Genomic DNA, 17,354 nt, shown 5'->3' on the forward strand with positions numbered 1-17,354 from the left:
GATTTATCTCTGGAGAGTCTCTTCACACCAGAAAAAGAGATGCTAAGGATATTTTTGCAGAGGTGCTACAGAAATACAGTTGTCCCAGACTCATGTTAGTTTTCACCTGTAATGTGAAAAAGGTTTAAGACATGCTGTTCATATTGCTATTTCTGTAAATCAAAGCAACGAGTGGAAGAGACGTGGATTTTCAGGCTTCAGAAAAGTTACTACAAGCATTAGAGACATTGACAACTACAAAACAGGTAGACAGTAATTAATGACTGATAACTCAAGAGGAAACATTTAGGAAGCATTTCCAATAGACACATGTGAGCTAGGGTTGTTTCTCACCTGGACATGCTCCGCAGCGATCGGTGGTGACTGGTTGAGGGTTTCTCTGGCCTCATAAAACTTTCTCCTCTCTGCAAGGTTGAAGGTCCCAGCGAGAAGATGGGGAGAGTAGAATATGGCTTTGATGGCAACCGCATCTGTTGTGAGAATAGCAGAAGGAACACACAGTATCATTACAAAGATCATAGCTTTTTAGAAAGGGTCTAACCATAAGTTAGTTTACTTACTTTCTTGCAACACTGCGAGCATACAGGCCTGCGTAAGAAAGCAAGAGCATGAATCACTTCATTGGGCAAAATTACATTTAAATCAAGAATAAGGGATGTTTCCAGGAGTTAGAATCCTCCCCCATCCTCCCCTTAAACAAACATTTTTATTTTTAAAGCTTCTTCAATGTAATAACTTCAATCAGAACATGAAGCCAAAAGCAAGGAGAAATGCTAAACAAGAACTACAGCTAAATTAAAAAATAGGGGGAAAAAAAAAAAAGGAATAGCTGTTTTTCCTCTAAAGAAACCTCCTTTGGTAAGTGACACAATAAATTAGTGATTCCATACATCTCCAGACTTATTGTCTCACTGTTCAACTTAAAATTTTTGATTTTGTCTGCAAATTATTCCTTTTCCCTTCTCCACCCACCAATACTCCAAAAATAATACAAAAGGTAAATTGCCTTGAAATGTTTTCTGCAACAACAGAGATTATGGAAGTGTTGATTGGAGAGTTTCAATAAATTCCATCTCACTCTCCCATGAGCATAAAAGAACAAATGAGTGTTTCTCTCACTTTTAGCCTACTTTTAGCCACTTTTAGCCTTTTAGTTTCAGTCCAAGGAAGCAATTCTGTCACTTAGGAAGGATCTGGTTTTGCATAATTTTTTTTAACCTCGACTGTTACAGAAACAAAAATCAACAGTATGCAGCGGAAACATTTGGGGGTTTCTAATGTATAAATCAGTATTTTCCCCTCTGAAACGGTACTCACTTATTAAAAGATATTAAATATTTACCTCTTACAGAACTGACAAGTGTAAGACCAGGTAAAGAAAGAAAACCTTCTTGTTCGACAGCAAAAGCAGAGCTAAAAGAAGAACAGAGTCCAAAATGTTAGGCAAGTCCCGCACAATAATGGCTTAATCTATCAGTTGCCATCAGTGAGACCACAGTTGCAGTCCTACATCCAGTTCTGGGGTCCACACTTCTAAGATGATATTGAAAAGAACGGCCCAGAATTGTATCTCCATATATTTAGAAATACTCCTTGAATTTTTTACCTAAATTAAATACTTGCCAGTTAATTATTAACTTATTTTTACTCCTCCCTCACTGATGTTTATATCATTACTACGCAAAAAAGCAATGGGAAAGGAAGAGTAACAGCAGGAAGGAAGGGTAACTGTTACAACACAAGAACAAATGGGCATAAATTCAGCCATGAATACATTTAGGCTGGAAATTGTTCCTAACCATCTGGGTCAGGTTCTAGGACACAAAGTTTTTGCCTGTGATAACATTTGATGATTTTCTTCCAATCCTATGTTCTTGAAAACTAGAGGAGGTGCAGGAAAGAGCTATTATAACAATCTTACTTGAGGAAAACCTGCTTTATAGTGGGATAATAAATCCCATCTATTCAGTTTTTTTCAAAGGAGGTAGGGATCACAGCTTAAGAACATTTCTAGGAAGAAAAGGCATTGAACAATGAAAAGGTTTGCAGTCAGACAAAAGATGACATACTGAGATCCAAAGACTCAGGTGATGCTAGATAGATTTGGTTAGAAATAAAAGTGAACAATTTTAATAGTGGGGTAAATTAATTAAAGCATCAACTTGAGATTTGATAAAAGCTCATTACTAAGCTTTATATATCATGATGATATGCAACAGTGAATCTAATGAACGACATTTTAAGATTCTTGTCCCTCTGCCTTAAATGTATTAAATCTTTAAATTAAATCTGCATACTAGACACGGGTAGGCCTGTAGGTAAAATACACTGTGAAGTCAAAATAAACTTGCTGGGGGTGTTCAAGAAGCACAAGTCAAAAGTGGGAGAAAAGGACACTGCTTCTACTGGTAAATACCAATTCCCAATCTGCAGTTTACTGAAAAAAAAGCATTAGTTAATGGGTTCTCTAATATTAAACCTCCTTCTGGGGTCACGTGTTGTCTGACTTCTCTGAAGGCTTTCATTCCCTCTTTGCTTGATAGCGAGGATTCATATGAAAAACCTGTTGTAATTTCCTACCGCTAGCTGTAATTCTACTTTCTGGAATAGAAATGCAAAGCAATACTGCAGAAGGCATGGGGACAGAAATCACTTTAGTCAATGAAGTTTAAAACAGACACATACAGATATGCTCTGATAATTGCAAAGGCTACTGCATTTTTATAGACTATCTAAACAAATAAGGTATTTCCATGAAAAGTTTTGATGTTTCTGCACATAATTCAAGGAAGCTGACCCATATGGTATACATTTAGGGGGAGTCTGGTGGATATTCCTTCTTTTTCTCCAATACAGGGTAAGAAACAAATGTGTAAATGGGAGGCTTGTGCGACCGGCCTCCCTCAATAAGCTTCGGAGCCTCACAGACCCAGCCCTACCTTTCCTTTCTTGAGAGCAGTGTAGACATCTTTATATTGCTGGTACTTTTCCAGCTCCGCCTTCACCAGCACCTGACGGATGTGCATGACTTCCTCCACTGTCAGAGCCAGACATTCCACCGGGTAACAGAACTCCTCCTGGAAGCCAAAAAACCTGTATTATTTCAAAGCCAAATGGCTTCTTCCAGACTTCAACCTAGACAACCAGCCACCTGGTTAGTAACTCCAGAAATAGAGGGTTCCTCCCTTCAAACTGGAATAGCACTGGCTCATTCATGGGCATCACATGAGTTTCAAACCGTCGGAGATGGCGTAAGTGTGATCTAAATGGTCTGATGTTCAGCCTTCACAACAATGACAGTTTTCATCTTTCCTCCTCAAACCACTTGACCCTTCTCTCTGTTTGTCTTTTATAATGAGGATTTGTTTCAAGCCAATCGACGTTCAGTTTTGTAATTTGAAAGGGAAAAGGTAATTTGCCAGATGGTATTACTATTAAGTATATTGTTTGAAGACACGCAATTTCTCTGAGACTTTGTGGTGCCCAGAGTGGCCAAGGAAAGTTGTTAGTAGCCCATTCTAGCAGAAATTTTTATTCAGTGGTACCATATCTTGGTGCTCACATGATAAGAATCCCACCAAGACTACACAAAGTTACTGCAGTTCAGGCAGAGAAGTTCTCCTTTCTGCCCCAGGAAAGTAACAGCAGCAATTTAAGCTTTATAGAATAATCGTCAAATATAAAGCAGGGGAACTGGTTACGCAGTGGTGCATTATTAATAGCAGACTCAAATAGAGACTAACAACACAACTTCACACTTATAAAATTTTGCATCTGTTCTGTGTTACAGCATTTAGGAGAATATTGAGTAGAGAACTCCTGAATTTGGTACCAGAGAATAAAAAGCACCAACCCAATTTGTAATCCAGCCCTGTAGTTGATTATACATTTCCAACAGAAAGACAGAAACCTCTGTGGGAACTCCCATCGCTTTATGCTTAGTGAACCTTTTCAGTCAGCCCAGAGGGGCTACTGTGCGGTAATGACAATGACATGTAATGCTCTCTGAATAAATGAAGGAAATTTCTCCTGCAAATACAAAGACGTGCCTGACAGTTTGGAGATCTCGTTTACAAATTGAAGTGATGAATCGGATTAGTAGTGAAATGCTCCATTTCCACGTACTCAGAGGTCTGTTCTGTCTTTCCATTAGATTAAAAAGAAAATCTTTCTACGTTGCAGACCTGGCAAACATTAGCATTTAGGAACCACCACATTTTTAAAAACTGTTGTCTTACCTATCTAGAAAGGGAACACAAAGAAACTTCACTCTGTTTAAAGTACCCCACAAAAGACTAGAATTGAGTTAACTTTGTTAGATTTGCCAGCTAAACCTTTGGGGTATAGAATCACTAGTTTTCTGGAAAGAACAAACTATGTCAAAAGCAACTGCAAGTTGCTCTGAGGTGTAAAACTGCACAGCCTAAACAAAATAACTTCTGTTCCTTATGAGCAACTTTACAGCTCTCAGCGTTTCATTCTGGGTTCTTCCCATAGCAACTGCCTCGCTATGGAGAAAGCACGGCTGAAGGCTGGGGCGAGACGGGAGGGGAAGTGGGTGGGAAAGCGTGATGCACACAATGCCAGCGAAACCCTCGATTCTGTATCGTGGGAGACTGAGAGAAACTGCCCAAGGTGAATGAGGCTGACTGAACGCTTGTAATCAATCAGAGCTTTAAGTCCCTTAGAAATACATTTCTTACTTGAAGCTCTTCCTTCCCCCTCATGAACGCCCATTCCTTTAATTTACAGAACGATGACATCAGGGAATATTGCTCCTTTGAAGAAAGTCTGCGGATCTGCTATAGGTGTAGAGCAGGTACTAGGGGAATAGTGTGGGCCTGTTGTTGTACCAATTGAAAATGATTATCACTAAAGCAAATAGAAATAGCTAGCAGGCAACAGGGGAAACATAGAAAATGTTCACATGTTTAAATGCTAATGTTTTAATTCCAGAGGTTACACAAGGACAACAAAATGTTAATGCAACATTAAATGAAAGATAAATATTAAGCTGATTTCAGAAAACGGCTTGATTTTTTTTTTCCCTTTTTGGAATAGAAATAAGTACATGAGAAAATCTTTTGTTTCAACACTAGCTCTAAGGCATTGAAATTAATTAAAATTACACTAAGCGCTGACTAAACTTCATTAAACAATGATGCTTTGGAGTTATTGCTCAAAATTCCAACAATAATCTACACCCAAGTTAGGCAGCTCCAAGTGAGAGAACTTCAGCTCTCTGCAACACTTGCATACAACAGAACATACTAAAGGCAAAATGTGGTTTGAATGGTCTTGATTTTCTGGAATTGTACTCAATACTCATTTCACTATTAAAGACAAGTCAGTATTCTTATTTTTAAAGGGAAAAAAAATCTTACTTAAAAATACTATTTTGAACTTGAAGTTTCCATGATCCACATAAGAATTGGCTTAACACTGTGACTGTGCAATCTTATTATATACACCATAATAGCTGAAGGTGTATATGTGTAATTTTTTTTACTCAGGAAAAGCAGGTAGTAAGAATTATATATCCATAATGTGGAATAAAGTGCTTTGTAGGTCATTCTCAGCATACACACACCTAATAGGTCCTTATGACTAACACATTTTTACACTAATATATTCCTTGTAAAACTTCTCATTAAAGGATGTCACTAGGCATTCAAATGAGCTGCCCTGGTAAACTGCAATAGAACAAGTGCCAGACTGGTCTCTAAATTCTGCAATTCACAATTAGTCAAGCACTCTAAACTCTCGTTGCTTTTGCAGACTAAAAGTTTCTAAGAAGTCATCTGAATATCTCAACTATAAACTCTCCTGCAACCGGTTTCACACTTTCACTTATTGGTTGGGACAAGAAAAAGAAGGAAAAAATTAAATTATTCATGTTCAATTCTATGTAGGGGTAAATGAATCAGTTTTTCTTTTTGGTGGATTTGCCTTCCCTAGTACATAGCTATTAGTTATTCTGCAAGTTCTGATACGTAAGCGTGCTGAGGACCAAAACCATATGTAGGTTTTCAAGTAAAAGAGATTGCAAATGCCCTTCCATTCTACATACTGTATCTTGTTAGAAACACAAAACCTTATTCTTTTCAACATAGTCCAAGGATTACAATAGTTTTGCTGGATTTTTGCTGCAGGATCTTCATGTGCTGTAACATTTAAGGTCTGTCCCACTGATAATCTTGTGATGTTGCATTTTTAGTTTGCTGTCCTTTCAGAACTGATTTCTTTTCCCCGTGAGGTGATTGAAGACACACAAATATCCTACACACATTGAAATCAATGTCAATCAGGTGCAATGTCCCAGCCTAAGCTTTAATTCTTGCCACAGCTTAGGAAGTGCTCCCCCAGGAGGGAACATGCTGGTGAAGGTGATTTCCAAAGCCAGCAAAAAGAGGCAAACCTTTGCGGATTTCCACCTGCTGGCAAAAGCTCTCTCACAGAGATAGTACATAGCCCCTGCCACCCCACACATGGCTGCTTCAACGGGATGAGAGCTGAGCAGAGAAGCTGTTTGCATAGTTGAAAACAGTGGTCTGAAAGACATCCTTGGAAATAAACTGGTTATCCTAGGAACCTGAACAATAGATAGGAAGCAGAGAAGCGAATGCTGTGTATAAATGAAACCATTAGCTTTGGTCCTCTGGGTCATGAAAAAAAAAAAAAAATTAAAAAAGCAAACAGACGACAAAGGCATCCATATGTACATCTTAGGGCACTGGCTTCATCTCACTGATTAAGCACCAAGTCAGCTCACTACAGCAAGCACACCACCAGGGCTGACCCCTCCAAAATCACTGGGCTGCCCTGCCTTTCCATGTAGCACTGGTAGGGTGACATATCAAAAGGACTGTATTTGGCATTTTTCCAAGTTTGTTTCCCCTCCCCACCTACTTAGGTCTAACTCTGATGAGATGCCAGTTCACAAAACCATCGTTAGTATGCAAGACAGACCAGTTCCTTGCTAATCCTGCTAAAAGACTGTAGCAAACCCCTGCCTGTTTTCACTGGCATTGAGGGCTATTTATTGACGAGGTCTCTTTCACCTTGAAGAGAAACTGCGGTCACAGGAGCAGGTGATAAGAAATGAGACTCCATCAATCCTGGAGGAAGGGATGAAGAAGCGTGAAGTCAAATAAAAAGTAAATAATATTCTACACTTATTGAGAAGCGTTCACTCCAGGAATGGCAATGTTACATATGCAGCATCTGGCGCAGCTACTGAAAGAAGCCGGCATCTCTCCCGGGCAGGAAAGACTTGCAGTAAGCCAAAGCGTGGAACTGGGCCAGTGCCAGCATATCAGAAACCATCTACCAAAACTAAAAACAAAAGCATTGTGCGAGTGTCTGTCACACCCTAGAGGGCACTATTGCCAAGTTAAAGAATTAGCTCTCTAGGCATCAAATAAAATAGGTGCTTATTAACAGAACATCATTTCACTACTGATTTTCCTTCTTTCTCACCTCATAGCCAAAACCAAGCTAGGTGACAGTGCTCTGAAGATTAAAAAAAAAAAAACCCCACAACACCCCCAAGCACAAAAGAAACTAGTAAAACTTTTCCCATGTGTTCCCACATTAGCCTGACTTATCTAATGTCTTTTTCTCCCTTTTTCCTTTAGTATTTTTAAGGGGGAGTGGAATAATTGAATTAGTTTTTCTGCAATGGTTTTATTTTTTATATATCTTTCTAGGCATACGCCAGTGAACAGACTGACGGAAGGAAAATACATATGTGGTCAAAAAGTCCTGTTAAGAACTTGGTTGACCTATTTAAAATAATGGCTTCATATATAAGATTTTTAAGTTACATGATTCCCTCAAATACATGATATGAGATCAGTATTATGATGTAACATATTTAGATACACTAAAAGCGTAATGGAGAAAATGCCTCAGTATAACATATAATGCTTTCTCCCCTCCTCCCTTTAAACAATATGTCTGTGAATGACTCTGGACCTATCAGAAAATAAAGCTTGTGCTTCCACATATAGTGAGTGTAGCAGGCAATGACAGGGCAGTCCACTTTATATGACAGTGTCTTCAAATGCATGCTGAAGGAACCCTCCAGCTCGGTTCTGGTGCAGTATGTTCTGCTCCAAGTTCACTTTGGCAGAAGAAGTCTACTTGTGTTGTGCGTTTATCAACATGCTACTACCTGACCTTCACCTGGAATGAGAAACTACATTCTACTTGGAAGGATATAATAAACATAATCCAGCAGACCCTCTGAAAAGAAGAGAAGGAAGCATGCTGTGGGAATATTTGGAGATTATTTTCTTGTTGCCCTTCAACTTCATCACCTAATAGGTTTGGATCCTGGCCACCAAAAACACTCTTCAATGCCCATTAATACCACTGCACTACAAGACAGGGTGAGTGAATATTCCCTTCCTTTCAAAACTAGGATGTGTTTATCGATTTCTCTATTCACCAGCACCTCATGGGGCATACTTTGAACCCCTGCTAGCAGGAAAAGAGACAAGGAACATATCCTGCATGAAATTACAAAGCACTAATCAGTATGTCAGCATAAAAGAACGAGGATTTCATACCCTTTGCTGTTTATACTCTGTTGGAAAACAGCTCTCAATTAAAGCTAATTGATCAAATGTACTGTACTTTCTTTTCAAGCAGTAATACAGGTTTTTGCCTCAGTAACTTCAACAAAGCAACACAGACAAACCTTGATTTGGATTACTGAAAGAGCTTTCACATGTATAAACATTACCATACAAGTTCTTAAGGTGGGAAGAAAAGAAACCATTCCGTTCATTCAGCCATTAACTAAAATACTTCCAAGAACTAAAAAAGTCCCCCAAATCCCAAAATAGATCCACTGCTTTGGAATTGTCTCTATTCAAATGGAAAATCAGTAAGATGAAGTTCATCTGTTTCAGTAACATTCTGAAATAAAATCAAGGCACGTGGCTTTACTCAGAGTCCTAATCAAAGTGCAAATGTTTTCTGAGGCACCTGTACCTGGGATTTTGGATAAATATCCTAGAGAGACAAAGTTCAAATCTTGATTTCAAAACGTCTTTAGTAGCCAAGGGCTGTTTCTGAATTGAGGAGTTTTCTTTGAGTCAAGTTCTAATCACACTGAAGCCAAGTTTTAATTTTCATTATACTCTTAGCATGCCTCTTTTTCTCTCTCCTACCACCCACTCCACTTACAAGTGATCTGGAGCTCTGTTTTGAAGGTGGTAGGAACTGTCTCACATTGGTTGGTGTTTCCTTTTCAATGGAGTGTCGTCTCTGAGGTGGCTGCCGTCTCTCAGGCTGTGGTGTAGATGATATGGGCAAGAACTTTGGAGGCACTAAAGATTCAACCAGTATAAAAAAATTAGGTCTTGTAAGACAGACTGTTGGATAACATCGCTCAGTACTTAAACCAGCCACTGATTTGCTAGAATTCCCAATATTGGTGGCTGAAGTTACACAACCATACCCAGAGCACCTTCAAGACAGGTATCACATTCATCAAATTTTCCAGATTGAGAGAGTAGGAATACTCATAAAACTAGCAAATATAGGCATGCTACTGTCCAGTTACCATTGTATATAAATTCGGTGTTTCGGGGTATTGGCTTATTCTACTTATTTCACCTTTGTGCACAGAAAATACATACACATATTACACGTTTCATTACAAAACCTTTCCAGTGAAACTGAAACACTTCGAAGCAAATTAAAAATATTGTTACACACTAAAGCCTACAAAAACTGTTCCTGAAAAAAAAGAACAGATCCTCCCCTCTTCCCAGCAAGCACTTACGAGAAATACTGGCGATTGCTATATGTCTTTCAAACATGTATATTCACTGCCGTGGTGACAGAGATGCAGGAAACATTTAAATTGGTCTTAGGTTAGAATGTGTTTCTGCAGCAACAAATCCTTTTATGAGATGAGCACAGCTAAACTACCCCCCATTCACTTCTGACTTCCTCTACAGTTCCATATCAATATGAAACCACCCTCTGTTTCACAAAGATATCCACATATAGTGTAGGCTAATGCCTTCCAATGGTTAATCACATTTGACCTATTCAGCAGGTTCTAGGGTTCAGCTTTACAGACTTATTGCATTAACAACACTCAGCTTCAGCTTTCTATAAAAGTTTCAGGCAAAGTTCATAGAACAGAAGACAACAGAAGTGTGTAAAAGCAGGCACTGGGCTCTCTCGTCAAAACTCACTCTTTCTGCTGCTGGTGCCTTCTTGAGAGGGGTCTTCCACTTGTGAGGGGGAGATGCTGCTGCTACTTGCTGATTTGTGCACTGATTCCTCCTGTGTGGCAAAAGAGAAAGAACCAGAATTCCTCAGGGATTGTTTTTTCTTCTCTTACTGCTTTTTAGCACACAGAAATCGCAAGCTATCAAAGGTATTTTGCACCATACAATCACTCAAAGCCCTAGAAGAAGTCCTGAGAAAGACATTGACTCTACACAGCACTGAGTAAATGGAATTTTCAACACTCAGATTTTTTAGAAACTGGAATAAATGGTACCTGGTTGGAATTCAGTGTATTTAGCTATCGCATGAAAGAACAAGATCAGAAGAGAGGTGCATGAATCCATTGTAATCTGTTAATTTTCCTCATTGTATTCAAGGACTTCTAAGGATTTGCAGCTACGGCAGATACATTGACTCAACTTTATATCTCACACTAGCAAGGAATCAGCGCTTGGATTTCTCTAGTCTCCAAAGGAATAAGAGCCACTCATACAAGTGACTCAGGTAAAGAGAAATTAATCTGATCTCCACTGCACTGTTCTCTAATCACTAATCCTGGTGCGTTTCTCCTTTCTTCTGTATTTAAAAGAAATCTCATTCATTATATAAGCATGTTTCACCACAACAACCAAGAGCAATTCCTGCAAGATGAATGAAAGTGAAACGGGCTTTGACTCACACCTTTCAGCTATCTGAAGCATTATGCTACCCAAATTATTAAATCCTTTGCTTTCACCTAAAATGTCTGTCTTCAGCCACCAGATACCAGCAAGATACAGATCATCACAGGAGCCTCCCAAAGGAACAGAGTTGAAGGACTGAGTGTGAATGCTCTTTAGCTTTAATGTGAATGCTTTTAACCAAGGAGACTTACATCATCTAAGTTGTCAAGATTTACAGATGAAACAAGTGACGTGCTCTAAAATCCAGCAAGTGGCTGAGCTTCTCTCTCACAGATTTCCTTAGTTACGTGAATCGCAAGCAAGAAAACCTCCACTGTCTGAAAGATTGCCTTCTTTGGTAAACAGCAAGTCAGAAACGAAAAGTTGGCAGGATCACCTCAATGAGCATCATGCATCACAGGACAGAGGCCTCTACAAAGTCCCATTAGGTGAGCTGTACTTTATGCTTAGCCCAAGGGTATGCGCTGTATGTGAGGACGCTGTGATGTATACTGTTCCCACATATATGCCACAACACAGTATTCTGCAAAGGGACTCAAACCAGCTTAGATCCCACAACAATATATTCACTTTAACATATCAAGTGTGACCCCCTAAAACAGTTGTGATGGGAAGCTTGTAGGGAAGTTTGAGCAGCACATTTAGCTACATTAGCTGTTTTACTTCCAGAAACCAGTAAAGTTCAGCTACAGAGCTAGCTCAGATAGCTTTGCATATCACTGCTTCATGCCGCATGGTTGCCTGAAAAGACCACTTGAGAACTTGCAAGACAATTGGATGCACTGTTCTTTAGAAGAGGTGCAACAGTGTTCACAAGTCTAGAGTTAAACATTTAAATTTTGTGAAGGACTATAACCGCTGTACAAAGGGAACTACTAAACTTTTCACTTTGTAGAAGTCAAATTCTTCTGAGTGGAAGATTACTTTCCCATTGCCAGAGAAGCTGACAAGCTAAGATGAAGGACTACGTAAGCTGTGAATTGAAAAAATTTAACCATGGTGTTGTGCTGCTCATTTTTATGAATGAAGAGCAGCCAGGGCTTCAGAGAGGGCTTTTTGAGGAGCAGGTGGGGAACACCTGTCTCTGGAGCACAATCCAAGCAATCCTTGCTCTAGAGAAGTCTCTTGTTCTGTGGGACCCTACCTAGTCCACACCAAAAATTATAAGTGCTTCAGTTGTCAGCATCTTATGCCGTAGTTTTACAAAAGACTGAATCATGATTCAAGCAACAGTCTATGCAATGAGTTTATTTACATGCTTTTCTGGGTTTTTTTGTTCTCCTTTTTCTCCCATTTTTCCTGTGTCTGAAACACTGGCACAGAGAGGAGAGAGACAAAACAAGGTGCACAACTGAAAATACCAAAAGCCTATATATATTTTAATGTAAAACTGTAAAATAGGGATTACAGAAACATTTCATATGTCCATCTAATTTTGCTAATTGCCACCTTTCAATGGAAAGAAACAGCTATTGACCATTCTTCATTCCACTTCTGAACTTGAGATGGACATGATGTCTCAGTCACGTGTTGCAAAACTAGGTACACACAGATGTCTTCCTCTTGCTCCCATTTTTGTGAAAGATTTCTAGTTACTTCATTAGTGATGTATGAACACTGACTATTCCAGTGGCCTAGGAGTCTTGAAAAAAACAGAGTGAAAAATGGACAAAAATAGAGAGCAAGGGGCTTCTCTATGGTAAAGACCTACAAGAAAGATTCCACGAGTCACACTTCTTATTCTAAAGAATGAGAGGGAATTAACCGTCAGAGCCAATGGCTAAGTATAAAAAATAGTAAGTATAAACAACCAACCCAGGGAGAATGGAAGCCAAGAGTATGTTAAATTTGACATATCATCCTACTTAGACAACAGGTATTCCTGGTTTGTCATTTCAAATTACTTCTTCTGTGCACAAACACATACATTGAAAATGCTATTACTGCCCTACGATTTCTCAAACATGGAAGGCTTTTTTGAAAATGAAATCCTGTGTAGGAAGTACTGATGAACCATTGTATGAATTTCTTCATATCAATGCAGTAACTGTTGACTATTATGGTAGACTATCTGACATTTTACATTTGAGGTTGGATGAACCCAGCATCCGGGACTGCGCACTTCTCCACAGAGCACTGAACAATTAGAATTTTACATGTACTGAGAAAGCTGCAGCTTTAAAGGCATCACCTTAAAACATCTGAATATGTTACTGACATGATTTTTGTCTGGACAGCTGTAGCTTCATTAGGAAGATACCATTTTTATATCTGTATCAAAAATCACTATTAGATTGCTACTTCTCTTAGCCATACAAAGCAAAATGGCACTTCCTGCTCCCCCTCTGAAACTGTGATTCTAGCGGCGATGCAGAAAAAAAGCAAGGACAGAAAGCAGGAGCGGTTTGTACAATATTCATCCTTGCCAGCAAATGGGCGTAGGGCTGTATCAGACCTTCCCTTTCACCTCTGGCTGGCAACACTGAGTGTTGGGGCGTAGTCTGCATCACAACACAGCTGAGAGAAGAACAAAGGGGATGCAGGGGGAAGAAAATGCGTCTGCATCATAGCTCATTTGGAGGTCCACAACTCAGCAGTGCAGATATTTGCAGCCTGTAATTTAGGGCATAACGTAGTCATAATTTAACTCCCAGTGAGTAACTCTAAATAGGTTAAGCCCAATTCAAATTGCAGGCAAAGAGGTGACCGAGTCATTTATAGGCAATCAGGACAACACATATGCTCTTCTGTGCGTTACATACAAAGTAAAAGTCAGGAAAGAAATAAGACATTTTGACAGAGCAATCTTCACTTTCTTCAAATGTTCTATGTCCCACCCCCTTCGTCAGCTCAGAAAATTTCACCCAAACTCCACTCAGTTTGTTTATTTATACTACGTTAACGCTGTTCCTGAGCCCCAACCAGTATTCTGCTGAACATCTTAATAGTCTTAATTGCTTCACCAGCTACTTCTTTTGACTCAAACCAATACAGCATCTGTTCTGTGACAGTTCGATGTGGCTGATTTATTTTCAATTTATCTTTTGCTGTACGTTCCAAAGCTGATTCTGTATGACTTTGCTTGCCTACACAGTATTCCTCAATCAATAGCCCCAGTCAGACATCTTATTTTTCCCTCCTACAAGAATCACTTCACACTTCCCTTTACAGAATTGTCTTTTACTGACTTCTGCTCATTCTTCCATGTGAAATATCATGCTGCATTTGCTTCAGGATGCACAGAGCTACAAGCTGGGAAGCTGTACGTTCAAGATCCAGCTCTCTTTGACAGGTCTTAATATTCCTGCATCCTGCCCAGCTTCATTCATATTAACAAAACCTCATATAGCCTCTATTGTAATTTTAAAGACTGCTGAGGGATTTCAGAATGCAAATCTCTCCTGCTTTCAGAATAGATGCACCAAATTATGCACCCACACAAGTCACCCATAGGATAACCCCTAATACAAAGAGGGCCAACCTTTCACAGATCAAGAAAATATGCAAAGAGATACATTTCTCCCCACAGATATTTCTCCCCAGCCTCCTATCTTTCAGTTTAGACACCTCTGTAAGCGCCCTGTCAGGAAACCCCTCCTTCCCCATTTACTAGAGAGAAAGACAGTCAGGGAAGACTGCCTTCCCCAGGCTAAAATTAGCCTCTGTGAGTGAACCCTGCCTGCATGTGGCTTTCCAGACAGCTAAACTTTCAGAAAGGTCCAAACTCAATTAATAATACTACTGGTCCAGAAGACAAAGCTCATTCTTGAGGATGTAATGTTGGTACTTCTTGAGGATCATATATAATGCAGCTTTTAAGCTAGAGAGTTTTTTTAAGCTTTTATCCTTTTTATGCTTTTTAAAATCTTTAACTCTCTATTTGAGAGAGGATGGATTCAAAGTTGTTTCTCCATCTAAGTGGTATTTGCTTATCCCTATCTGTGAAACATTTGTTATTTCCCAAGCCTACATAGCAAACTAACATACTGACATTTGCACCAAACTGCAACCCCCCTGGCACAGCTGATGCTCTTTATTTAACAGCTGGTACAGTGAGGCTGGCCTCACATCTGAGTCCTTTAGTGACAGCTCCTGCATGGGTGCCAGAAGGGTGCAAAACATTTGCCTGCATTCCCAAAAGCATAATTGCTACATCCACACTGTGGACAGATACTGGGCATTTAGAAAAATAAGCCAATACTGGGTTTAAGGCGAAAATTAGCATTTAACCTTTTAAAAGAATATTCTCATTTTTGAGGTCTGATCTAATATTTTTTAAGTTCTGTGGGCTGAGAAAGCAGTCATGGAAAATTCAGACGATAATCTGCAAAGTCACTTCTCAGCTGATCAGTTCAGCAAATTAAAGAATAAGACTCAATTCTGACAAATCGAGAAGCAAGTTGTGTCCTGATTTTTTACCTCTGAATCTGAGCTGTCAAGTTCAGCCAACGTGGGAGCCTTAAGAAGTCTCTTGCGTTGTACTGTCACTTGTGTGGCCCCATTCTGCTTTCCTTGTGGTGCCAGGCCACCGTTCACTACAGAGGCATCCACTAATTTTCTTCCAGCCTCTGGCGTAGATACATCTAGCAAAAGAAACAGAACAATTGGTGTTTGGACCTAATTTTTATTTTGCCTTCTCAAATCTTACTGCCAAGGCAATACACACAAAAGGAAAAAAAAAAATTGTGATAGTTATATGTGTGCAAATATTTTACTTTAGCAATACACTGCTCAGAGAGCTACAGGCAATGGCTTGTGGTACAGAAGCAATACGAAAGAATGAAAGCAGTGGAAAAAGCAGCTATGCACAATACTAAAAACCAACCTCAGACCAACACCAATCAACTTTAAAAAAAACCCTTGTGTTAAACCTGAAAATATTCTTCCTTCAACTTCTAGTCTATAATTAACTATATAACAAGTATCAGAAGAATGCACAACCGTATCTGGGCAAGTGGGTTTCCAGTGAATCTGAAGACAACGCCACACAGAAATTAGAGGTTTAGCATGGAGTAAACCTTGTTTTTCCTGTGAGGACAGAATTACGCTTTATTCTGCAGTATACAGAAAAGGAATGAAAATGAGCTAAATAACTAGCATTCATCAAAAATATGCACAATTCTTAGGCTTGCATGTTTATTTGTATTAAAAATGTCTGTGATGTCAAATCTTCATGTAACAGCAGAAACATGAGGCTCCAGCTCTATTTTCATCCACATGAGTTTTACAAGGATGTAACTCCACTGAGTAAATTACTTGGGATTTCTGCCAGCGTGCAATGAAGATGCATCTTGGATAACGTAAGCATTGGGTCTGCTGTGCTTAGCCTAGCTTAGCTTAGACATTAAGATAATGACCTAGGCTTTGATATTTTAGGAGAGCTTAGAGTTTGGTCTGATAAATCAGTTTTATCCCTGTAAAAGTACAAAGTGCAGTATTCCAATCTGAGCAAATTATGTTGGAGGGAGAAGGAAGAGATGCTTTTAATCTCCTATTTGCATGTATGCCTAAGCATCTGGTCTTTCTACAAATGTGTTTTTCTACACATGTAATTATAGGACTCCTTCTCTAGTCTTGTAATAACAAAGTACCTCCAGGTATTTCCAGGCTAGGGTAATGATGAGTTATTATTCCCATTTTTACACATGGTGAAAAGAGGCACAGAAGGTCAAATGATTCGTACCTTAGGTTACTGGGAGGACTATGACAGAGAAATGATATCACCCAGATATTCCCAGTGCCAACAATGTAAGTACTCACACATCATTTGGAGTTACTTACATAGTTGCCCTCATATAAACAAGACATGGTCATTGCTGCAACAACACAATTTGCATCGATAAAAGCTGTTCTTGCACTAGGTATGTTAAAACTACACAGTCTAGACAAAGCCTCAGTTGCAGCAGTAGGTCTGTTTTACAAGATTCTCACCGGAGCAGCTATTGAAAAGGAATAAGAAGAGGAAAAAGTTAAATCAATATATATTTTAAAGAATTAATTAGATTACTGTTAAATGCTGGAAACTGAGCTAGAAAGGACAGGGTATGTATTACAGTTCCTCTATAGATCATACCTTCAACTGGGAGTATACGAAAAGGCGATTATTTGGACTATTAAAGTCATGGTGACATTCCAAGCCTATGAATCTGTGTACTACAGTGTTATTACTGCCTTCAGGTCCTCCCTACAAAGAGCTGCAATCAAAGACTTAGACTCTCTAACCCTTAGTTCCTATCTTCAAAGGGTTTGTTAATGGGTGTCCTGACTAGCACTATGGCTTATAGGTCATGGGTTTTTTCTTCCTCCTAGATTTTTGCGAGTACAGCATGGGCGTCCTCCACATCAAATGCATTCCTGCTCTAACAGCCGCTCAACACAATCCCAGAAAGCGACAGCAGGAAAACAGAAACCGAACTG

The 17,354-nt window shown here is 39.3% G+C and overlaps 1 protein-coding gene across 1 annotated transcript in view; it reads right to left on the reverse strand.

The window, feature by feature from the left end:
• The window catches only part of SPIRE1 (spire type actin nucleation factor 1), a 133,638-nt gene that overhangs the window by 5,272 nt on the left and 111,012 nt on the right, over positions 1 to 17,354 (reverse strand). Inside the window, exons 9-15 of the mRNA XM_072852778.1 lie at positions 15,357 to 15,520; positions 10,218 to 10,308; positions 9,196 to 9,338; positions 2,940 to 3,077; positions 1,343 to 1,413; positions 561 to 588; positions 334 to 470 (exon numbers count right to left, since the gene is read on the reverse strand). Of these exons, the coding sequence (XP_072708879.1) occupies positions 334 to 470; positions 561 to 588; positions 1,343 to 1,413; positions 2,940 to 3,077; positions 9,196 to 9,338; positions 10,218 to 10,308; positions 15,357 to 15,520 (772 nt within the window). The remainder of the gene's footprint in view (positions 1 to 333; positions 471 to 560; positions 589 to 1,342; positions 1,414 to 2,939; positions 3,078 to 9,195; positions 9,339 to 10,217; positions 10,309 to 15,356; positions 15,521 to 17,354) is intronic.

Source organism: Ciconia boyciana, chromosome 2, assembly GCF_034638445.1.
Source record: "Ciconia boyciana chromosome 2, ASM3463844v1, whole genome shotgun sequence".
NCBI lineage: Eukaryota > Metazoa > Chordata > Aves > Ciconiiformes > Ciconiidae > Ciconia > Ciconia boyciana.